Source organism: Manihot esculenta, chromosome 1, assembly GCF_001659605.2.
Source record: "Manihot esculenta cultivar AM560-2 chromosome 1, M.esculenta_v8, whole genome shotgun sequence".
NCBI classification, from domain to species: domain Eukaryota; kingdom Viridiplantae; phylum Streptophyta; class Magnoliopsida; order Malpighiales; family Euphorbiaceae; genus Manihot; species Manihot esculenta.
The window spans coordinates 25716090-25734135 of record NC_035161.2 but is presented as its reverse complement, the minus strand read 5'-3'; the positions used below and the strand labels follow the sequence as shown (position 1 = coordinate 25734135).

General features: G+C 32.3%; 2 protein-coding genes across 10 annotated transcripts in view; both read left to right on the top strand.

The window, feature by feature from the left end:
* The window catches only part of LOC110627589 (lysine-specific demethylase 5C), a 38257-nt gene extending 31934 nt beyond the window's left edge, over positions 1-6323 (top strand). For 4 of the 5 annotated variants that reach the window (XM_043955677.1, XM_043955672.1, XM_021773937.2 and 1 more), the window contains 13 exons: positions 501-683; positions 765-826; positions 1785-1863; positions 2382-2531; positions 2630-2763; positions 3274-3379; positions 3482-3555; positions 3999-4143; positions 4333-4482; positions 4882-4977; positions 5064-5159; positions 5255-5454; positions 5697-6323. In XM_043955677.1, coding sequence (XP_043811612.1) covers positions 501-683; positions 765-826; positions 1785-1863; positions 2382-2531; positions 2630-2763; positions 3274-3379; positions 3482-3555; positions 3999-4143; positions 4333-4482; positions 4882-4977; positions 5064-5159; positions 5255-5454; positions 5697-5931 — 1710 coding nt within the window. In that variant the 3' untranslated portion in view covers positions 5932-6323. Of the gene's footprint in view, positions 1-500; positions 684-764; positions 827-1784; positions 1864-2381; positions 2532-2629; positions 2764-3273; positions 3380-3481; positions 3556-3998; positions 4188-4332; positions 4483-4881; positions 4978-5063; positions 5160-5254; positions 5455-5696 lie in introns of those variants that run through there. The other variant, XM_043955688.1, reaches the window with a different exon arrangement.
* Positions 6324-13082: 6759 nt separating this feature from the next.
* Positions 13083-17629, top strand: LOC110621134. Of its 5 annotated transcripts, none has more exons than XM_043955663.1 (3): positions 13083-13217; positions 13395-16138; positions 16827-17629. In XM_043955663.1, exons 2-3 carry the CDS (start codon positions 14261-14263, stop codon positions 17157-17159), a joined length of 2211 nt encoding a protein of 736 aa, XP_043811598.1. In that variant the 5' UTR covers positions 13083-13217; positions 13395-14260; the 3' UTR covers positions 17160-17629. The 5 variants fall into 5 exon arrangements, with proteins under 5 accessions (XP_043811598.1, XP_021620934.1, XP_043811603.1 ...); XM_021765242.2 differs by lacking the exon at positions 13083-13217 and having other exon boundaries at positions 13233-13532; positions 14349-16138; XM_043955668.1 differs by lacking the exon at positions 13083-13217 and having other exon boundaries at positions 13233-13532; positions 14309-16138.
* The last annotated feature ends 417 nt before the right edge of the window (positions 17630-18046 follow it).

The following is an 18046-nucleotide window of genomic DNA, read 5'->3' as shown; positions in this document are numbered from 1 at the left end:
GCAGCAGCAATGAAAATACTAGAAAAGAAGAAAAGTAGAATAACTGGAGTCTCTTTCTTGTCCATGGATAGGGATGTTGGTTAGGTGAGGGAATGATATTGAATATCTACTATGGGATGTGAAGAGTGCCAGAATTTTTTTTGTCTAAAATGCTACTCCAATATTTAACAAGAGTGCAGGAGTTATATATTTTAAATTGTATAATATAATAATAACAACAATAATAATTCAGTACTGCAAGCCATATTGGCATATCAACTAAATCTGCCCCCATATACCCTACATTAATTGGTACTTTGTCCTTATACCCGATGACCCAATATGTATCTTGGTCAACGGAACTATGGTTAATATTTATTAATCCTGCACTTAATTGAGCAGTCTTTGGCAGCAAACCACCTTATCAAGGCTTTGAGCTGTTTTCTTTTTGGGCTTGTTTGATAGTTTCTCAGTAGTTGGCTTATTTGGTTAAAGAATTTGTATTTGTTTTGTTACTATAGGATGTTGAGAGCTTAATGGAGGCTTCAGAAAATCTTTCCATTGCTTCTGTCTCCGGTTCTCTGTGGAGCTCTTTAATTGGTGGTATTAAATGGCTCAGGAAAGCCTTGGAGTTTATTTCTGTGCACAGTAATTTTGAAAGATGCAGGTTGAGCAAGGCAGAGGAAGTTCTTGCAAAATCTCAGGTGCTTCTTGTATGTTAGCTCTTTTGCTTCCCATCTTTGTGCACTCCACAGCTTCACTCATGTTAAATTATCTAATTGCAGAGTATGAATGTCTCCTTTCCAGTGGTGGTTGATCAACTGGCAAATGCTATTCAGAAACACAAGTGAGTCTTTTTTTATTTTTAATACAATTTATCTCCTAATCTTAATGTTTGCTTTATCCAGCCTTCTTAATTGAAAATTATTCTGCAAATTTGTAGGATGTGGTATATAATATATACACGTCTTTTGACTTTATGTTAATTTTCAATGCACATAATTCAACATGCTGGGGTGCCTTTTCTGTATTCTTCTATAATAGAAAAGCTTGGTCTGCAATTTGAACTAACTTACAGTCAAACATCTGTCATTTAAATCATTTTGGCTCTTCCATTCTTGGCTACATCTATATTAGGTGATTGGTAAGCTGTTGTTTGTTTTGACTATGCTCTGTAGATATGGTCCTCAATGCTTTCCATTTTTATTTTTGGTTGCATCAGTTTTTGGCAATATCACATGCCTTGTCACGTTAAATGAGTAGCATATAATGTTTATTGTAGGTTTGGGAGTATTTGAACTTAAGTTTTTCATTATTTTTATTTGTTATTTCACTTTATATCAGAAGACTATTCATTTTGTGATTGCTGCTTTGGCCAACAGCTTTGTGCTTGCTCTGTCAAGTCTTTTTTTCCTTTCAACTCCTATTGCTGAATGGTTTGTTTGGAAGAAGCCTTCTTTTGATCAATAGAGAGTTCTCCAAAAAAATGCCATTTTCTTACTGATATGGTTATGAGACAACTTGCATAACACATTCTTCAATTTTCTTGATGCTGTGTGCTTTTTTACCATCCATTGCATGACATAGATCTGGCAGTAGTAATCTTACCTACCAAGAAAGTATAGTTCATCTGCTTGAAACAACATAAGCATTAATGGCAATGCTTTACTAAGTAAGATCATGATATAAGTTTCCTTGGTAGTTGTATACGTTTTATTTGTTGCATTCTATCCTTTTAATGCGTTTTCTTAAATATTTGTGCTTCTGTTACATGATGGTTCTGGACGCTGTGACTCTACATATAGGTTGTGGCAAGAGCAAGTGGTTCAATTTTTTCGTCAAAATGCTGAGGAACGTTCTTGGTCTCTGTTACTAGAACTCAAGGTATGATCATGTGTCAGTATCTTTTACCTAAATCTGCTTAAATTTGATAGAGTTGTTATTTGTTAATTTGGATGGGAACTCTCTCTCTCTATGTGTGTATTTGTGTGTGTGTGTGTGTGTAGTGTGTACATACGTACATACATTGACAATTTGACATGCATACATATTTACATCCATTGGCAGCTTACTATGCATTTTGTTTTTGTTGGCACTGCAAAGTGCAAACCTCAGCATGGTATTGCTATTTACTAATCTGCTTCTGGGTGAACCTGCATATGATGATTCCAGAGCGATGACATATTATGCTTATCCACCTTTTCCTGCATGTGATAGAATTCTATGGATTATATATTCTTGGGCTTGACGTTCACTACTTGTCAAATAATACGTTCCACGTATTAGCTTTTGAGCTGAGTTCGCTTTGTTTTCACTTTTTGTTTATTGTTTTGACTGTTATCTAATATGTTATTAACATGTACTCTTTTTTCATTAAGCTAAAGTGATGTTATCACTTTCAGGAATTTGGGACAGCTGGTGCTTTTGGTTGTTCCGAGCTAGATATGGTTTTATCTGAAGTTGATAAAATTGAAAAGTGGAAGGAACAATGTGGGAAGATTTTAGGAATCCTTGAAGATGATGGGAATTCTCTGCTTGGTGCTTTACAAAAGGTTTTGATCAAGGATTGTGTTAATTTTTATTTCTGATGTAGGATGCTTTTTCATGATATTTAGCTGAGATTCTTTGCATCTCTTACAATATTTTGCAGATCAAACAATCTCTAGATATATCCTTGTATATCTATGGCAAGTTAGAGAGCTTTACAGCAAGAAACATATTCTTGTGCTGCTCTGGGTACAATGAAGATCAGGAGTTTTTAAGCTGTTCAATATGCAAAGACTGGTAAGATATTTTGGCTATGTTCAAAGTGTTCTCATTTTTTTTAGTAGTTTACAAAATATCCAGAGATTATGTATTATCCCAATGGTTGGTTGGCGTTTAACACTTAAAATGTCAAACCACATATGGCCTGCAATCTTTTGGGCTGGTTGTGGAGAATCTTGAGCAATAAGACTAAAATTAATACTTCTACTATACACACACTAAATAGAGATTCAATAATGCTGCAGGAATTTTCTCCCTTCCAACAGAGTAGTAGGTGTTTTCATAATCATGTATTATTAGTATTAAACTTGGGCCAGGTCTAACTCAATCCAAAACCTCAAAAGCTAGCTCAAGTGATGAGTGCATAAACGCTAACCACTCCAAAAGCTAGCTCAAAGCTCAAACGCGAGAGTGCATAAGGTCCTTATAAGAGGCACCCCTATCCCAAAGCGATGTGGCATTCAACGATTATTTTGCTTTTTCTGAATTAGATACAGTTACTTTCTTTGTTATTTATCTTTTGGACAGCTACCACGTGAGATGTGTAGGGCCATTGCTTGGTATGAATGACACAACACTCTATATTTGCCCCTATTGTCGTTTTTGTGAGGATTCATCAGTAATTCCAAATGAGGTTGGTCCTCTTATGTGCATTTATTTATTTATCTGTTTATTCTTTGGGTCTCTCTTATAAAATGCTTTTATATGCATCTCACCTTTTGTTTGTTTGATACAGATATTTGGGGTGAGGCAACCTGAGTTAAGCATGCTGATCAAACTTTTATCTGATGGAGAACGTTTCTCTACAGGGTAGTTAGCTAAATTTCTAATGTCTTTTCATATGAAGCATCCTTGGACGTAATGTCTAGTTTATCTTAATTTTGTATGCTTTTCATTTCTCTTCTTGAGGCATTTGCTTGAACTTTGTATTTGTAATGGTTAATGAAACTCTGAAAATATTCTTGGGAATTTCACCTATTAGTTAGTGAGTTTATCTTGGTTTTTTTTTTTTTAAAAAAAGGCTAATGGTTGTTGAATTTCTATCAACTGAGCAAGTATGATGAGTGCTACTCCTTTTCTTCATATGAGTGGAACTTCACTATGTTTTGAATTTTATAAATTGGGGCAGGATGGATGTTAAGTCGATAACTGCTTGAACTGGGAACAGTAAAATGCATTATTTTCTTATATATTTTCTATTGTGCATATAATGGTGAGATATTTGATCATGCAAATGCTCCTGCTTTTTACAGGATTGAAGAAATAGACACATTACGACAGGTTGTGGAGCAAGCTCTGGAATGCAAAACATGCTTGAGAGAAATATTGGACTTTGAATTATCTTATTTGGAGAAAGATCTTAGTGTTATCTCTAAGAAAGTGACTATTGCTTTGAAGGTTCTTTCTAGTCCACCTCATTTGCTTTTGTTATTTTACTGAGGGTATATCTAATTCTTCTTGATTTCTTGATTGTTTTTACAAAGCATGCAGCCTTAACATTATCTCATAAAAATGTTATTGGTAAATGGAGAATGCAATATGTATAACTACCAGTTGGTAATCCCAAAGGTGTTTTTGTTTGCGAAGGTCATGCAAGTGGCGGGTGTTTACGATTATGAAGATAACAATGGCCTTCAACAGGCATTAGCAAGAAATTCCTGGAGAGTGAAGGCTAAGAGATTATTAGAGAGTATACAGAAGCCCACAATGCAACAGATTGAGCACCACATGAAAGAGGTATGCGTTGGTCTTTTAATCGGGTTTTTGGGGTTCTGCTTGAAATGAGAGTATTAGAGTACTACTTGCAGAATTCTGGAGCATTTGCAAATGAGAGCCTTATAGTTGTAAAAATCGTGTAGTTTGATGTTGCAACATCTGCCAGAAGTCGTCTGTTTGTTTTTGGGATTAAGAGTTGCAGAGGTTTTAGAACTTTGATAATATTAATGCTATTATTTGGGATTACACAATTGTCTGAAGTTATATAAACTCTAAAGGTGTAGAAGAAATTCCAGCAGATATTGAATATTTGTTCAATATGAATTCGATGGACTGCCTCTCTCTTGTACTCTTACCTAGTTTGGAAAACAGAACTTTTTATACAGATCTGTTGAAAATACTGTTTGACCTTCTTCATAGGGATTGGCTATGAATATTCCAGCTGAAGATTACTTCCTACAAAGACTCTCAGAATTAAAGCACATTGGTTTGCAGTGGGCTGATCATGCCAACAAGGTTGGGAGCGCATTGCTTATAGTTTGACACAAGTAATCTTGGCATCACTTAAGTTAGATATTATATGGTGTTTTTACTTTGTGCAGGTTGCATCGGATTCTGGGACTCTTGGTTTGGATCAAGTTTTTGAACTTATATCGGAAGTTGAAAATTTGCCAGTTTACTTGGAGAAGGAGCTGCAGGTATGGAATTTTGACTTCACAAAAAAATGCTTGGATATTTCTGAGCTATGCTGAGTCGCTGACTATGTTTCTATACTATATGCTGGGTTTTGCAGTTATTGCAAACTCGAAGTATGGTGTACTGCATTTGTCGAAAACCTTATGACGACAGAGCAAAAGTTACTTGTGATCGATGTGACGAGTGGTATCATGTTGATTGTATTAAGTTACTTTGCCCTCCAAAGCCATATGTTTGTGCTGCATGTGAACCTCAAAAGGTGGAGTTGTCTACATCACCGCAAATGGATAATGAGAGGTAAATTTGTTGTTGCATAGTCTTGGCCTCTTGGCTGACCTGATTGCTTTAGCGTCTTATCTTGCAGTTTGCTTGACAATTGTTGTAGTTTTGTTCTGCATTAGCCTTCTTGAAGCCTTTTTTTTTTTCATGAAAAAAGCGTGTTGCTTTCATGTTAGAAATTTTATTTTGGAAAGCTTATTCTTGTGAGAACTCCCAAGTGTTATTATTGTTGATTTGGTTTTTCTTGAATGGTTTGACAGATTGACAAGTGCCAAGTCTGTAGAGCCAGGATTATCTTCCCCAATGCACGCGGAGTCGAGAAAGAAGGCCCGGGATACCAAGTTTAGTGTTCCGGTTACAAATAGTAACAGCATATTTGTCCGAGCAAGTGGAATTGATCGATTGTGGTGGCGAAACAGGAAGCCTTTTAGAAGAGAGGCGAAAAAACGGTCTGAGCTTGGAAGTCTTTCTCCATTTTTTCACATACAGGAATAAAGGCAGAAATTAGATATAGGATTAGATAGTGATCAATCATTTAATTTATTCAATTGATTCCTATTTCCTCGGGTTCCCATTCCAATAAAATCGATTCCTTTATTCCTCTCAGTTAAGATGGTCGAATCGATTAAGTCTTGATAGAAAACTTTCTCATTGCATAGTGAATCTGATATCACTCTGTATGAATAATTCTGTCAGAGCTCGGCTTGGAGCATGAAATTAATGCTTCGGCCTTGGCTTTCTGAACTCTGATCCATAAAACTCTACTAATGCTAGGAAAATTTTGGTATGATCCGAGTGCTTGTACACGATACAACTCTATGATTTTAGATAACATTGTATTTGTGGATTATTTAGCGTATACGTAGCCATTAATGGCAAGTTGATCATCTCCTCTATACATTAAATCCTGTAAGTTAAGTAGCTTGAAAGTAAAATGTCCTTTTAGATTTTATTTGCTTGGGCTAGGCTGTTTTTTTTTTTTTTTGAAAAAAATTAAGACTATTTGAAATTGAGGTTGGAATAATGAGAAATTCGTATACAATTATTTTTTTTTATAAAATATTATTTATATATGATTGAAAGGAATTCTTAGAAATAATTGATTAACTTAACGTTTGATATTATTAATACGAAATATAATTTTTAAGATGTCCAAAGTAAAAGCGTTTTAGCTTTTTGAACATTTATTAAGCAAACATGTGATGAGCTTATTCGGCCTTTGTCAATTTTAGTCTAATTAAAAACTTTGATGTTTAAAATAATCTGTATGGGGCTAAATTAGGTAATGTGGCAAATTTACTATGAGTTAGATTTTAAAATACAGAATGAAGAAAGCTGTAGATTTTTTGAATGGATTGACCTTGATATTCCTTCCCACAAAAATTTTGTCTGTGATAATCTGTTCAAGAAGATAGATGATTTGAATTCAATGCTGGTTGAGAAGAAGATGAAGGCTGAGAGAAATGTTTATATCCAGTTGAAGGAAGCATTGGAAAGGGGTGCCAGAGTTGATGATCTTTTAGCAAATAGCAAGTTGGAAAATGTAGAATTGATTGATCAATTCAACAAAATAAAGACGAACATGAAGATTCTAAATCACCTTCTTTCAAGTCTTCATATTCACTCAAATGATCATCTTCATTTCCTTTATCCATTGAACTTATACCATCCTCAGTTTCAGCGACTGTGTAACCCAATTATACTAAACAACTTACTGTTACCAATTTTATCTCCTATTTCACCCCTAAAACTTTTTCATTAGATTTTACTAAGGTTGATTTGATTCGATTCAAATTGAACTGAATGAAGGGAGAAACCAATTTGAATTGAATCGATATGCTTCGGTTCAATTTGTTAGACTTTTTATGATTTTTTCTATAAATAAAAAATTAACCATAGTTAAATTAGGTGGAGTGAGCATATAAAATATTATTCATTTTGCTGAGTATATTTTTCCCATCAACTAATTTAGCTCCACATTTTGATGTAGGCTTTTTTAATATAAAAATTTTTAATTAGGCTAAAATTGATAAAAACACAAAGTTTTAGATTTTCTAAACATTTAACCCTAAATCCTATTGCCCTTGTAATGTATTATTTAATTATCATTTTATCGAAACATAAATACGTCATATTGCTAAATTATGTTTGAAGATTAATAAATTTTATTTTTAATATATATTAAGTAAGAATATATTAATAAAATAATAAAAACTTATATTTAAAGAAAATTAACGATTTGGTCCTTATGTTATAACGAACCAATTGAATAGTCTATATGTTTTTGAAAATATATTAAATAGTCACTATATTTTTAAAAATTTAACTAAAAGTCTCTTGTTACTTTTTAGCACGGTTTCTATTAACATATACAATAAAAAATGAAAGAAAAATAAATAATAATCGTAATAAAATTTAATAAAAAAATCTTTTAGTTTGATTTTCGAAACCACAATAATTATTTATTATATTTTAAAAATATAAAAATTAACTAATTAATTTCCGCATACCGAATCATATAAATTAAACAGTAATTTATATTTTAAAAAAAAATAACCCTCAAACAACTACCTATTATGTTGAGCATGAAAAGCGATATTCATAATGCAAACATAACTTTTTACCCTTTGATTGAAATTTAAATAGGTATAGTAAAATAAATAATATTTTCATAAATTTAAAATATGACAATTTACAAATAATAATAATAATAATAATAATCATAAAAGAGTTATATTGAAAACTCTTAATAATAATAATAATTAAGAAATGGTTAAATATTAAATTTTTTTTAAGTTTGATTTTGTTGATTTGAAATTTGAGTTCTATTTTTATTTATTTTTTTATTTTTTTTTTCTCTTAACTTTTTATTTATTTATTTTATTTTCTTCTATCATTCATTAAATCCCATTGATTTAATCCATGGTTAGACCTAATAAGATGGAAGAAGGTATAAAATAACTCGATAGAAGAGGCAAAACCCCAACACAGGCAGATATACTCGAAAAAACACCTGAACAAGATAGAGTTAGGAGACAACATTCAAGGAGTCACCCTAAAATAACAAAAAATCTCAATGAAGAAGGGGTAAAAGGGAAAGTCAGCTTGAATTCATGCTGCTTGACAAAAAAGACCAAATTACGCCCCTACTGAGCGTCTATCAGGCCAGCCGATGGTGGGTTAGGAAGAACAATAAGCTCATCAGGCAGATGAGTCTTAATCTTAAAGATCGAGGTATCAGTAAGGTCTCGGGAGAAAAAAATGGAAGAAAGAAGAAGGGGTAACAGAAGAAGTCATGCCTACTACCCCAGAAATCTTAGTAGAAGCCATGAGAAGAGCAAGACGTATCTTGGGTCGAGAAATTGAAGATTATAGGGAAAAGAATGAGCAAAATAGTATAAACAGCGCAAAAGATAAAAAAAAATGAGCAAAAACACAAAGTTAAAATGAGAAAAGGCAGAGAAATGACATTTTGACAGAATCCTCCTAGAGCCGAATGGTAATAATTGGGATCTTGAAATTTATCCCCTCATGTATCATGAAATGATTAATGAGTGGGTAAAAGGGTATTTGATGACTGTCGGACTCAATTTGTCCGGACTTGATGAAGCCCAAACTAGAAGAACTGGGCCTAAGCTCCAGGTGGGCTCAATACGTGGTTTTATATCCTCTACGAGTTCAGGGGCTGTTCAGACAAACCGGACTGGAAGTGAATTTACCCGTAGGATTCTAGCACCAAATATTCGCTATCCTTTTTAGAAGTGCAGACTCCATAATATCCAGAATTGTGTTCCATGCTACGGATAGAATTAAATAGCCACCTAAAGAGATATAATATATCTATACATACTATCAACATGAATGTGACAGAAAAATATAGATATAGAACGGCTGTTGCACGGCACTAAAAAGTTAAAAGAAAATTAAACTCACCAAAATATACTCTTAAGCTCAATGTCATTCTTAGATCTCATACATTAATAACTATTAAATTTAATTACTAATAATCATATAATATAGGGAAAATTACTTTTTAGTATCTGAGATTTAACGTAATTAACACCTCTGTCCCTTTATTTTGGCGACCCAACACTTAAGTCCTTCACTTTATTTTCTATCCAAACTCGTAGTCCTTCCGTCCAAAATAGCCGTTTGGGACACGTGAATTGACAAAATTAACCCTCACTAAACCCAACTTCTTCTTCTTCTTCTTCCTACCCTTTCTGCAACTTCTTCTTCTCCTTCTTCTTCTTCCTACCTTTTCTGTAACTTCTTCTTCTTCTTCTTCTTCAACCGGAGAAAACATGAAAGAGAAAAAAAAATAGGAATTTCACATTGAGAGAAATGTATTTTTGGAAAAAATTATCACCTCTCACTTTTGACTCTTTGACCAAAAGGTTTAAATAGACGGAAGAACTACGAATTTGGACGGAAGAGAAAGTGAGGGACTTAAATGTTGGGTCGCCAAAATAGAGGAACAGAAGTGTTAATTACGTTAAACCTCAGGGACTAAGAAATAATTTTTACCTGTAATATACTATACAATTTTTTTCAAACATGATTATCTTTAAAATAATATATTATATATCCATGAAAACACAAAGAATCCAAATTTACTTTTTTTATTTTTGGTTTTAAATTCCTGCTAATATTGCGGAAACATTTTATGAAATAAAATAAATAAATAAATTAAGAAGGAGATGTCGACGTCCATGGGTTAATGTGACCGACTGTTCAGTTTTGGTTTCCTCCCGCCTAAACCAATCACATGCATTCATTTCTAATTACCATTTTATCCTTTGACCAATCCGCCCTCAATTCCTCAATATTACCAATGTGGACCCTCCATATTGACTCATCATTGAACAGCAATTTTTATTTAATAAAATAAAATATATATTTAATTAATAATATTAAAATTCTCAAATCAAATTCTAATTAAAAACTAGTTATACTATTTTTTGCATGATAAAATAATAAGCATCTTCAAATTGTAAAATATTAAATTTATAATTAACTGAAATAATTTTAGAAAAAATTACCACTTGATCCTTATAATATAAAAAAATTTGTTAACTAATTTTAAAAAATATATTAAAATATTTTTAATATTTTAAAAAAATATACTAATTAATCATTTCATTAATTTTATCATTAAAATTTTTTTATTTAATTCCTATAATTTTAAAAATTTATTAGTTAATCTCTTATATTTTTAAAATATTATATTAGGGATATTTTAAAATTTTTATAATATTTAATAGTTAAAATTAATAGATGAATTAATTAATAAATTTTTTAAAATATTAAAAATATTTTAATAAATTTTTTTAAAATAAAAATTCAAATAGATTTCTCCAAGGATTAAAAATAATTTTCTCTAAATTTTATAGAATAGGATACTTTGTTTTTCACTCCATTTTGAAGATTGTCTCCTTTCTATCATTTAATTTAAGTTAGTTTCAATAAAATCACTCGAATTTTAATTTTATTTTCAAAAAATTATTTATATATTTTTAAATATTAAGTTTCTTTTTCTTTTTTTTTTAATTTATTATTGCTAAATAATATAAAATAAAAAATTTATAATGACAAAGTTTAGATTTAATTATTAACCAAATTACTAGGAGTTTTTTTTTTTTTTTTAAAAAATAGGAGGTTGGGGAGTCGAACCTTAGACCTTTCAAGACTACAGGATGCACTTTCTACCAGGTTAAGTCTTGGAGTACACTAGGAATTCTTTTTTAAAACTATATCATTCATATATGAAAAATAGTTAGTTTGAGAATAATATGTCATCTTAATTTTAATGAGATTTTAAGAAGAAATTATAAAAATAAAAATAATGAAAATTATCAATGTTAATAATTAAAATTTTGTAATTTCTTAAGCTATGATATTCAATATTAAATAAAATCTCTATTTTTTTTTATACAAATAAGATAAAATAAAATATTTCAACTAAACAAGTCCTACATTCATATCTCTGCTGGTAATGATATGAGACCTACCAAACTTCCATGCTTATATGATTGCTAGGACTCACCACCCTTCAAATCAAATCATTGTTTATCAAACTTCAAGAAATTGACACAATCAAAATATGCTTTAAACATGTTTTTTCTTTTTTCTTTTTTTTTTTTAAAAATATATATATTTTTTAAAAAGAAGTTATATATTTAGTAAGAAAATGTTTTTCTCAAGGAAAACAAAATAAACACTTTATTTTACATTTGCCCCCTCAACTAAGTCTTATTATTATTATTACTATTAGCTGTTAAACAAACTAATAATAAAAAAAAAAAATTCTCATTCAATATTTTTTTCATCATTCTAGTTTTAAACATATTTCAGGAGAAAATTCAACTTTTCAATTTCTAGATTTTAGTTCCCTTCATAAGATAAAGAACTGGTACCCTTTAATTTTATTTTCTTTTAACTATATTAATACTATGGCCGAGCATTCATAAGTGCAGTTTAAAATTGAATCGAATCGAATAAATTGAAAATTAAAATTTGAATATTTTTAAAAACTGAACCGAATTGATTTTGATAAAAAATTGAATCAAACCAAACTGATCTGATTCAGTTCGATTTGATCGATTTTCATTTTTAATAATTTTTTTATTTTTTTAACCTTAATATAATTTAATCTCTTGAAAATAATATATTATGATCACTGATCGATTCGGTTTAATTTTTTTGATTTTTTTCTGATAAAAATCGAACCGAATTGAAATAACTGAAATTTTTAAAATTAAAAATTAAACTAAATTAAAATAAATAAAAAATCAAATCGAATTTCTAAATTAATTCTATTCAATCAATTTTTTCAATTTAAACCGAATACTAGTCACCCTAATCAATACAATAAACTTTTCAGTTTTTGTCGAACATTTATGTCAACTAGTAAGTTGATAAATTCAAAAGATTAAGGAGAGGAAAGTAAATTGGAAAAGGTGGAATCTGAAATCTAATAAATTAATTAATATTTAATTAAAAATTTAATTATTGGGAACAGTAAAATTAAATGCAGGCATCATCCTGTCTTAATACAATGCTATTCCAAAAACAATATCTTAATACTAATTTGTATGTGCATGTGATTCAGACACCCACCTCATTTCAATCTCCAAACTCTGCCCATTATCAGATTGCCAAAACTATCCCCACCATGAATATAAAGATTACTGTTTTACATGGGTGTATAGGTCTTTTCATAATGGTGCCTCTATCTGAATCTGCTTATCAGAAATCATTTTGTAAAAGTGAATAAAAATTTTATTATTTAAACTTTTTTATATGGAAAATTTGTTCGTTAATTTTTTAATTTTAAATAATATAATAAAATAATTTGAAATAGTATAAAAATTTATTACTTTGAAACTGTAAATATTTTATTTATAATAGAAAAATTTATTAGTTGATTTTTAATTTTATAAAATATAAATTAATTAATTTATTTAATTTAGAATATTTTAATTTTATTTTAAGTATTTAATGATTAAAATTTTAATAATATTTTAATGCATTTTTTAAATTTAAACGAGTAATTTGTTAATTTTTTATACCATCCGAATTAAATAATAATTTTGCAAAAATTTATAATAATATTAGCTGCAGATCGTGACTGCAAGAAAATGGATTCTTTACTAGGACATGAACATGAAAGAAGCTAAGCAGTCCTATGTCTCTCATTGCAGCTCTTTCTCATGTGCGAGAGAGAGAGAGAGATCACCATCAATACTGTTCCTCTCTTTTCTTTTCTATTCATAACGAAGGTATGCTGTCTCTCTCTCTCTCTCTCTCTCCCCTTAACTGACTTTTTGTGTTTATTATGCTTTACTGCTAGCTATTGGTCCACTTCTTGTTGGTTTTTGCCTTTACCCTGTACTTTGTTTGATTCTTTGAGACTCTTAAGTACTCTTTTACTCATTGCTTGCTCTTCTGTAAGACAGGTTTCTTCTTCTTCTTCTTCTTTTTGGGTTCTATTTATAGATTCATAACTTCATAAGAGACTTTCAGTGGAAGAGATTGATGGATATGATGGCATCTACTTGCAGTTTCTGGGGTTTTTCTATGTGAGATCTAGTGGGGTATGGCCATTTTTTCGAGCTTTCTTCTTCTTCTTTTGGCTTGGAATGTAAGTGAAGAAAAAGTTGCTGCTGATAACTTATATAGCCTTTACACATTCTACTTACTCCTTTTTTTTGGGAGTTTATAGAGATCATAGGATTCCTTGCTGCTTTAAACTTCTCAATGGGTGATCAAACTCAGTTTTTTTTCCTTTTTTTTGTGGTTTTTGTGATTCAAATTCTGGAATCAATGATGGAGAGCATGCTTTGCAGCACCAATACTCCCAACATAGAATATTAGAGACAGCTCTTGCATCGGACTATTAAACACTTATGCTGTCTGAAAATGAGAGTTGTTGCTTTGAGATGTTCTTAGTTGGTATCTACCTCTTATGATCTGTATACTAAGCTTCATCTCTGTTTTGTACTCTTCTTCTAATAAGACCAGTTAGTTATGTGTTTCTAGCTAAAAGCAGGTATCTTTTTACTCTCATTTGCTTCTTGTTGTATTCAGGAAAAATTCCCATTTTGGCATATTAGGCTACAAATTGAATTTGCCTTTTTCCTTGTTAGGGTTTGTCTCTGGTGACATTGACATAGTGTTTCAAGCAAATGAAACTCCATAATAGATTTCATTTAAGGATTTTGTAATGGACTATGGCATATCTGGATTTCGCGATTTGGGGATTCTTGGATTTAAATAGATATTGATGTCATTTATTGCAAATGGCTGAGTTTTTGCTTAGCTTATGGTTATAATCATTCTCTTAATATTTTTTGATCTTTGCTTGTTGCAGAGTAGTCCTAACACTGTTCTTCCATGTCGACATTTTTCAGATGCTGAAAACAAAATCATGAAAAGCAAACTTGCACATAAAGATGGTTTGTTGACAGTAAAGCAAGGCTTCACAGAGATAAGTTTTCGTCGCTATCGTAGTTCCTCGTGTAAGACTCCAACTAGAACTGTTGGTTTAGAAGGAAATGTTGAGTTGAAGCGAGGTTCCGTTTATCAAAACTCAACAGAGGTGAGGAAAATGAAGAATATGGGAGTTAATGAGGGAAGGAGAAAAATTGAATTGTCGCTAGATAATGAGAGTACTTTCTCCTTTAGCATTGTTGATTCTTTGTGTTGTTCAGATGAAGAGAACACACAGAAGAGATCCCCAAAATTGTCTGTGAACTCAAGCTTGAATCCAACATCTGTTAGGAAGTCTTGCATAGAACCATGCTCATCAGAAGGCTTCATTGAAATCTGTCCAAATTTGGGTAAGAGAGAAAAACAATCTTCTGGAACTGTAAGATGTGATTCAATTGAGAATCCAACTTTCAGATGTGAGCAGGTTGCTGGTCCTGTAAATGATGCTAATGATATGCTTGAAAACGACATGGCCCTGACATTCCATAAGTCGCTTTCTGCTAAGCTAGAAATGCCCCATTCACCTTCTCCTTCAGAAAGTAGCTGCTCTTCTAGAGCCAGCTCAAAGTCCCGGTTTAGCCCCATCAAGAAGATGTTTGATCCATTTATGAAATCCAAGTCTTTAAGGAGTTCCTTGAGTTATATAGCAGAACATGGTGATGTCAAAACTACAGGGATATCAAATGTGAGGAATAATCAAATTACGAGGAAATCTTTGACACATGACTTTGCAAATACAATCGGGAAATCAGATATTGGTTCTCCACTTGTCCGGAATGGTCACAATCTTTCAACTGTGGCATGTTCACCAGTTCACCTGCATGGTTGTCTCAAGTTGGAGAATAAACATGGGGTGCCATATTTCAAGTTCTCATTGGATTGCCCTGAAGAAGTTTTTGTGGCCAAGACGCGGAAGGAAAATAATGCTGTTAATTGGGTGTACACATTTCACTCCATTTGCAATAGAAAGAAGAGCAATGTCAGTGGCTGGAGTTTGACTGATAGCAACAAGGAGTCCTTGATGGTTGGACAGATGCAAGTTTCCTGCTATTTAAACTCAGACTTAAACGATGGTGGGGATGTTGACAATTCTATGGTGATGGAATTTGTATTATATGACATTGCACATGCGAGACAAAGTGTTTGTTCACAAGATTCCCTTGATATTGTTAAATCTCCCAATTGTTCTAAAGCAGGCTATGGTGGTGCAACTCATGAATTGGACAGTGGTTCTGATGCAATGAAATTCAAACATCAAACACAACGGGCGTCTTACAGCAACAACTCTGATTCTTCTAGTCCTTACCCGACTGCACTTTTACATTCAGACCTTGAAATTGCAGCTATTGTCATTCAACTCCCATTTGCGAAGAGAGAAAGCATGAAATGTAACAGGGGTAATAGGAGTAATGTTACAATGCATTCAAATCTTCTCAACCACTCTACAGTTGGGCAAAGGAGAAAAGACTTCACGGACAGAGAAAATCCAGACAAGTTGAATGTGGTAATTCCCACAGGAAATCATAGTTTGCCAATTGATGAAAGCCAGGGCCCTTCTTCTTTGCTTGATAGATGGAGAATTGGTGGAGGCTGTGATTGTGGTGGATGGGATATGAGCTGTCCACTTACTGTTTTTGGCAGTCCTGGTATCAGATGTGCTGAAGATAAACCACTCATGGATTATCAGAAGCCTTTGGAACTTTTTGTTCAGGTAAGCTTCTTGCTCGGAACACCATATGTTCAATAAATGTGGAGTTGGCACTCACAGGCTTAGAGAAAATAATCCAAGGAACTCAGATTCAAATGCTAGGTCCACAGCAAGGATTCTAACCAATAGATCTCACACATAAGCATGACATGAAATTCTGAAATAGGCTTCTCCTGCCTGCAAACACAATGCTTTTCTTTTAGTTCTTGTTGTCAAAGAAAATTACAATTTTGAAGCCTTTGGGTGATGCAGTGCCTTTACAGTAACTGTGTTCTGGAAGTTAAATCTTCAGGATTCTCATGTTACTGTGGTCACTGATAATAAATCAAGGTTAAGGTTGGCTGTAGTTACTAGTAATTCAGATGATCAAATCTCTTTTCAGTAAGCATTCTCGTGCGAACTATTGAAGCCAACTGAAAAATTAGAGCCTGTTTAAGCATTTAGATTTTGAAACTTTCGAAATATTAATAGAGCATTTAGATAATGGCACTCATGCATATTCTTAAGAAAGGTTGACAGTCCTGAACTGGCATTCGACTAAGAAATTGCAATCTCAAATATGTACCATATGATCTGGCTCTGGCCGTCAAAAAATTTTCTGTTTGCTGCTTTAATGCATGGGCCACCAGTCAAATTTTGGTGTTGATAAAATCTTGCATCAGTTGTAACTCAGATTCTGAAATCTGTACAGGGAACAAAACAGAAAATCCCAGCATTGACCATGAGAGCAGTTGAAGAAGGACAATATGCAGTTCATTTCCATGCACAACTATCAACATTACAAGCATTTTCCATTTGTGTTGCTGCATTGCATGGCATTGAAGCCTCCAATGCTATAGGGAAGGAAAGAAGCAAGCAGTTGGCACATGGAAGTTCACTGAAAGCACTTATCGAAGAGGAAATGCAGTTCTTAATTGAAACAGTCACAGAGGAGGAAAAAAAGAAGGCCGCCTCCAAGAAGATGGAAGAGATCCAGCAGACTTATGTGCTTAACCCTCCCTTTTCTCCGATTGCTCGGGTATAGACTAAAACCGGATTGTTTCATCATGCAAAATCGCTCGTGGAAGGACAGCAAGTGAAAGAAATATCTTTGAAATCTCACTTAAGGATCCCAACTGCTTCAAGTCTTGGCTTAGGTTGCCAGTTTTGGAGCAAGTTCTTAGTGCAGCCTTCAATAGAGCATGCTCCATTGAACTGAATGGTTCTGGAGCAAGAGCCAAAATGGTGACCGCATATCAAGATGAAAAAATCCTTAGATGTAGAATTTGATTTGTTGTTTCATTTCTACCAGTAGGAATACAATAGAAAACACATACTGTCCATACTGTAAGTTGATAGAAAGAGAAAAATACCCAATTCAATTGTTGACAGAGAGGGGATATATAGGGGAACCTATACTTTTTTGTATTATAATTAATGGGTATAAGGTGGTAATTAGTAGTATTATGCATCTCCAAAATTAATAAACAGTGCTTAAACCATTGTTATGATCAATCATGCTGTTGAATACAAAAAGTAATTACAGACATGTAGGTTTCAGATGATTTTGCTGTCTACTGAAACACAGCCATGCTGTTGGCTGTTGAGTGTGATTCTTTGATTTTACATGCAAAATTGGGTTTTTTTGTCTGATTTTGCTGCTAAACTAATCCACCTATCCTCATTTTTCTACTTTTCTCCTCCTATTCTTTTGGATTTGTTTTTTCATGTTATCTATGGTAGTAAAAAGAATGTGGGAGCTTGGGCAGTGCTTGAAGGTTTATAAAACTGGGGTGGCTTATTCGGGTTTGTGGTAGACAATAATGATTCTATATTTGATTATGATGTGTAGTCATATAAAAACCCACCAATAAAAATCACTTTACTTCTCTCTTATTTTTTAATGTAAACAATTTTAATTTGGGCGTTTAA

Bases quoted from the DNA above. Each gene is read 5' to 3' on its own strand.
- LOC110621134 (XM_043955663.1), top strand. From the start codon at position 14,261: ATGGTTATAATCATTCTCTTAATATTTTTTGATCTTTGCTTGTTGCAG. The intron at 16,139-16,826 runs GTAAGCTTCTTG...AAATCTGTACAG, and splicing joins CTTTGGAACTTTTTGTTCAG to GGAACAAAACAGAAAATCCC.